Source organism: Triturus cristatus, chromosome 5_1 (genome assembly GCF_964204655.1).
Source record: "Triturus cristatus chromosome 5_1, aTriCri1.1, whole genome shotgun sequence".
Lineage (NCBI taxonomy): Eukaryota > Metazoa > Chordata > Amphibia > Caudata > Salamandridae > Triturus > Triturus cristatus.
The window spans coordinates 657,853,617-657,860,318 of record NC_140587.1 but is presented as its reverse complement, the minus strand read 5'-3'; the positions used below and the strand labels follow the sequence as shown (position 1 = coordinate 657,860,318).

The following is a 6,702-nucleotide window of genomic DNA, read 5'->3' as shown; positions in this document are numbered from 1 at the left end:
TGCTGTGCTGAGGGGGCCCCCCTGCAGCTGGGAGGCCCCCCCCGCACTGCGGGGGATGCGGGGGCCTGTGTTACGCCCCTGGTTGCGGTGGAACGCCCACTGCAACACCCACTGCCCACCCCTTTCACACTAAGCATTGCGTGACAGGTGGCCTTATTTGAAAGACAGCATTAAGCCATGTAATGTGGCTTAACGCTGCCTTGTAAATAAGGCAAAGCCTCTATCGCCACGGTAACGTCGCAAAAAGTGTGCACGTGTGTTTATTTTTTGGGAATTACTGTTTTAATGTATGAAATTTAAATCATACAAATTGCTTAGGGGTCCCCAGCTTCCAGTGGTGACTCAATGGGGGTCCTCAGGAGTCAAATGTTTGGGAACCACTGTCACAGTTTGTTTATTGCTTAGGACCGGCTGTGGTGCATGCATTAAAGATGTTTCTCGAACCTCAAATTTATGCCACTATATGTGGCCGTATACCTCGTTACAGCCCCCATTCAGCCACAGTAACAAAGTAAATCAAAGAAGAACAGTGAGAGCCAAAACAACGCCGTCACTACAGTCAACATCAACAATACGGGTTTATGATGACACAATGGTTGTAAATCTAAGCCTCGTTCTGGTAGGTTGAGATGGTGCGCACTTGTGATTGGCTCCTTTCTTGCAGCCGTTGTGGAGAGAAGCTCAGCTGTCGATTGCTTATGTCTATTTCCGGTTTTCGGAGAGTGAATCCCTGCTGCCTGGCGGCCTGCCTGCGGGTCGGTGAGCTGCTGCCTGTGCCGCTGCTTTGCCTGGCCAAGTTACCGGCTGACACCCAGCTACCGTCAGTAAAGACCAGTGTGCACGGCCGCCATGAGTACCGAGGATGAGATCATCCGCATCGCCAAGAAGATGGATCGCATGGTCCAAAAGAAAAACGCGGTGAGCAGCGTGAGGGGCGGGGTGGCAGTTCGGGCGCGCGCGGGCACCTTGTCTCTTGGTAAGTTACCAGCGAGACCCCCGGCACCTCTCTAAAGTACTCCGTCCTCGTACCTTTGTTGTGCAGCGTGGTTATTGCCGGTCAGTCATGCACCATATGCATCCTGAATGTCCCGCGCTCCCAGCGATGTAGAGTACACCTTCCTTTGTCAACAAAGAAGTGTGAATGCACCAAAATTGGCGGGGTCGCAGACACACATACCTACACATATGCATACAGAACTGTTGCTCTCCCATCCAATCACGGAATTCCCCCATTAGCTCACGAGAACGTGCAAGGCTCAGCTGAAGATTCGATTCTTTTAAATAAAGCAAAGGGCTCAATCAAGTTTCTTGAGCATGCACGAGTTATTTGTTTTGCATTCTGTGAGTAATTGCATATATTGGGGAAACCTGGATTGCAAGTCCCAGGTTAGAAAGCAAAAGCCTGGACTGGATGTAATGAAACTTTAGAGCAGTCTAGATTCATAACCTGTACAGGGGCATAAGGACATTGACCATCTGCCACCGTTCGCTTTCTTTTGGTCATACAGGTCGTCATTATTTTCTGCCCCTTGACCTAACTGTCACTGGCAGGTCTTAACCTGTTCCTTCCTGCACTTAATACCTGGGCCTCACTCGCACACATCATGGCTCGGCTACTGCCGTCCTCGACAAAGCACCTCATGTCCCAGCCTTAAACTGGCCACATTGCCCCGGGATAAGGACAGGGTCCTTCATGTTTTTGGATTATATACCGGACACTGCACCTTGCCGTCAGCCCTGTCCTGCATACAATTATTAATTTGCGATATTAAATTCACTTCTCTCTGCATGAATATTTTGCGATATAAAAACTTAGTCCATATTGAGTTGCAATGAAATATTGACTATATTAGGACGAACATTTATGTGAAAAAAGCTGAGATATAAGAAAGTGATAACATACACGGGTACGTTTTATAAGCATTTTCTGTCATTTAATCTAGCACAGGGCATTTCTGTCTTCTGCGAAGCCCTGCACACATTCTTTCAGCACTTGAATATCCTTCTCCGTGGTAGCTGTCGTACATACGAAAGACAAGTGCTTTGTTAAACTCTTTAGAAAGGAGAGCCAAGGCAGTCGTTGGAGATGACACTCCTCAAGAAGGATGTAATTGTCTTGAAAAATCTTACAAAGTATGCTCCAGATCGTAGTTTAGCATAAATTGTGAAGCTTCCGTTATAGCCACGGGGGGATCAGGACATTATAGCATTTCCAAAAAGGTATCTGTGTTTGGAGATTAACCATGTTGCTGAATTACCTGTGCCGCGAGTTTTGATTTCTACTCATTTAACTTCACGATTCTCATGGCCAATATTGGTTTGGATGTCAATGCTAGCGAAAGTAGCATTGGCAAAGCAGATAGATATAGTCTTATCATGCAGTTAAAAAAATAAATATATATATATATATATTCAAACACGCGCAACAAGCTTTGGCAAAGGCCATAGATCTGGCATTAGCTGCTAACCTTTTGGCTTTGTTGATGCTTGTTTTTGATTTTTCTAAAACGTTATTTTGTGGAAGCTGTCGTGTATAAGTGTGTGTGTAAATTGGTCTCAGAAAACACACATTGCTATGGTAGTCCCTGGACTTAAATTGAACTACTTAGTGTGGATGTGGTCGGTGTGAAACAGCAACATTTTGTTGTAGTGCAAGAGTGCCAATTGCTGGGGTAGGTTGGCCCTTTTCTCCATGCTGTATGCAGTAATGGGTGAAAGAAGATTGTGAATGACGTAACTGACCAATGGATAAAGAGGGCTGACTGAAAGCGCCTATATGTAGGTATAGTATGTATATCATTTTTGTAAAATAAATAAAAAGGTCTTGGATAGCACCAGAGTCTTAAATAGCAATAATATATCAAATAAAGCACTGTCCCAACAGCTCTAGGCACACTAACCCTAGCACCAACGGGTACTCTTTTTCAGGCAACTGTGCACTTGAGGCAGAGGAACATGCATTCACTCACAGTGCAAGACCATCAATAGATTAAGGGGGAAGACCTTTGACCACATACTGTTGGCTGCGGTTGCTAGAAACTAAATGTGAATGATAATTGAACAGTCAAGTGAATGAAGAGCAGTGTCTGAGCCTAATCACACCCCATCCTCCCATGTGTATTTTTATAATATTTTTTTGGGGAAAGTAGTCTGAATTGACAAGTAAAACTGCGTCCAGACCTACAATGCGTTTGCTACTAATTTATTATTCATCATCTATTATTATTATTTTTAACTGACCTATTTGTGATTGCTATTTAAATTCTTTGTGGAAAGCTGCCATATTTGGTTTATTAAACCTAGTTGTGAAAGGCAAAACAATTCGTGAATTTTCTGCATTTTCTTCATAGAACAATTTGCATAAGTAGTTCTTGTATTTCCGGCTACCTGTGATGAGGTTATAGCAACAGGTATCTATTTGAGATGAAACCCAACTGTTTCATTGTAATCTTACAAGACCAACCGGAAGGGCATGGGTCATCAGAATCTAGCCCATGCCAGGCAGTCTAGTGACTAACTGCTTTGCAATGGCCTCTTGTAAAATAGTTATTAAACAGTAGACCAGTCCCACTCTAATCTTGTTTTTATATTTTGCGTAAAATTTGGAAGTGATGTGCCTAATGCACGCCTGTTATATTGAGCTGAAGAAGCGAACTAGGAATGGTAACTAACAGATGAAAGCAAAACTGAATTAATCAAAATTAATGTCAGTGAAGCTTGTGCTGCTGTCTGTCTATCCGAATCTTATTGTGCATGCACAACAAGTTGTCTTACCAGTTGTATTGATGCTTGTACTTCTGCAGCCTATACTCTTTCTTGTTTATATAAGTGGGATTACACTTCTGCTGTCAATACTGTACTTGTACTGTTCCTCTAGGCTTGCAGTGTCTCTTCTTGAGTTCACCAATCACAGCGCAGATGCACTGTTCATTACTGAAACATGCTTTACACTTTCCTCTGCACATCACCTGTATGTCCTCTTCTTAGATGATTACTTCTAAAACATAGACTGCTCACTCTAAACACGATGGGGGCTTGCAGTCATACCTTGGCCATCCTAGTCCGGCACTTTTAGCAAAGCTACCACATACAAGTCTTCTGAACTCCTCTCGTTAATCCCCTCTTTCAACCCCCTCCCCCCTAAACGTATTTATCTACAGAACACCGAGATAAAAGGAGCTCTTCTTTTAACACCTCATCACACCTGTGTCCATTCAATACACCCACCTGCAATCCTTGGAGACTTCAACTCCAATACAAAATGCGTGAAGGAAGCCTCTTTATTCCCTTTTCAGTAGGCTGGGAATAAAACCACTCATTACCCAAACCACTCAAAAAGCAACACTGAATCTCATCCTATCAGCATTCTCTAACATCGATTGCCAGACATCTGCAGCTTTGGAACTGTAGTCGGACTTCACCATTATATATACTACACCTCAGTTACAAAAACAACTCTAAAGAGGGAAAACAACCTTCCATATCCTCAGACATCCATCTGGGAAAAAATACTAGACAACCTGCCAGAGCATTTCCATCCCGCCACAGATGTTTGGTACTCAGCTCAACATCTACTATACCATTATGAGAGCTTGTTTTGAATGTTATGCTCCACTGAATACCTCCATCCTTTGAGCCAAAGCCCTCTGCACCCTGGCTGTGCTTGAGCTTAATGAAAATAATTGTCCCATTTAAAAACAGGGAAAGAAATGGAAAAGATAAAAATTCCTGGATAACCTCACCCTACTCAAAAGACTCTACTGTACTTGCGGATCCCTTATGACCACTAAAGCCTTGGACTCCAAGACTGTCACAATGCAGCAACCAACAGAAGCAAAGTCCTTTTCAAGGCTGTTCAACACCTACTCCAATCATCTCAAACGGTCCATGTTTTAGTCAATAAATGCAAGATCATCAACCTCTTCTTCTCTAAGAACATTGACAAAATCAGAACAACAGCATTACCACTTCTATATTAGTAAGTTTTGGTTGACGGTTCCAGACAATGTCAGAAGTTCTATTCTGGAGTCTCCAGTTGTTCGTATCTGTAGTAATGATATTTATTAGAAGACCTATTTCTTTTAATAAGTTGTTGTTGTACCGATGTTACAAATGATGAACAAACAATAAGACTTTATTGTTCAACTACTGTTAACACAAAGCACAAAGGGTTGAGGCAAAGATCCTGCACCTATTACTAATAGTGGCCTAATAATGTTGCGATGGTGCTAGACAAACCAGGAAGTGCACCCCTCTCCACTTCCTATTGGGTAAACCCAAATACAATCAGAAACATTAAATGGAATTAGCACCCATAATTTGGAAAATCTCATTACAATTTATTGAAACATTGAATGTCTATAGCAAATAGTAGAAGAAGCAGGTCCAAAGTTTGCTTGTAGTTGAAATAAATGTTCTTTAATCATATAATATGTTCAAATGCTTAAAATCCAAAAGATCATACAAGTCAATTCAATTAAGCTTCATTCGGTACAAATTAATGACCATAAAAGCACAAGAGACAGACATAGTAAAAATACAAATGACAAGTTACAGTAAACATTGACAATACATTAAGAATCGCAATAAATTAATTAAAACTGGTTAAAATGCAAAATACAAGTCATTCTTTTAGCCAACACGTTTCGTCTCTATCGAGACTTCTTCAGGGCTCAAAATTAAATATCTGTAGATTCAATCACATTCCACTTAGCAAACGAAAAATTCAATGACACAAATGAATATAATGTCACAATAGTTGTCTGCTGCCCATCAGAGTGCCTCCATCACAGATGGGGGAGCTGTGCCAGAGAACAAGAGGCCACAGGCCGAGGGGCTGGGACCTCTGGAGGCATGCTATGGACATTCCATGTTTCAATAAATTGTAATGAGATTTTCCAAATGATTGGTGCTAATTCTATTTGTTGTTCAATACTGACTGCAAGGACATCTGAACTACTTTATCTATATCTACTAGATTGACAGGGAACGCACGTGCGGATAGCTGGCACGCTAACTGCTCTATCTTTCAATTGGCTCTACAAATTAATCTGATTATTGGAGTTGAAATACATTACACCTTTTGCCTTGAAAAGGCCCCAGGCCTGCATGCCAACTAGGGGGCGAAACACATGTTGGCTGTTTCATTTGTGGCATCTGTTCATCAACAACATATTCATAGAAATATGTCTTATAATAAATCTAAGTACAAATGACTGGAAACTCTCCATAATAGAACTGACATTGTCCGAAACGTCTACCTAAACTTGCTGCTCTAATATTTCTTGTATGAGATAAGAGGGCCTTGCCAAGTCATACGTTAAGACCGTTCCTATAAATAAAGCCATTAAGGGGGAGATCGCCCTTGTGCTTTCTATGGAGAACACCAACTTACCAAGAGCCTGGATAGAAAAAAAACTGGAGACCGAGCATGGCAAGAAAAAGGGAAAAAAAGTGCACCTTTTCTGGCTGTGCTCCAAGGTCTGGAACAACGTCCATTTCAACCACCCTATCCGCCCCAGAGCTCTTGCTCTTGTCAGAAAAAAGTTGTAGACTCCTTTCATCAAGGAGTACTACTCCTGACCCGTCTACCCTTGACCATCCCCCAATAATTGTATCTTCCAGGTGTCATACCCCTGTTCAGGGCTCCTTCTGCTCTCAAGCTAGTTTTGTGCTCTACAGATACCAATACATAGTCAACAG

General features: G+C 42.1%; 1 protein-coding gene across 1 annotated transcript in view; it reads left to right on the top strand.

The window, feature by feature from the left end:
- The first annotated feature begins 672 nt into the window (after positions 1 to 672).
- TCEA1 (transcription elongation factor A1) overlaps positions 673 to 6,702 on the top strand; it is a 175,755-nt gene continuing 169,725 nt past the window's right edge. The window contains exon 1 of the mRNA XM_085605624.1: positions 673 to 918. Coding sequence (XP_085461750.1) covers positions 850 to 918 — 69 coding nt within the window. The 5' untranslated portion in view covers positions 673 to 849. The remainder of the gene's footprint in view (positions 919 to 6,702) is intronic.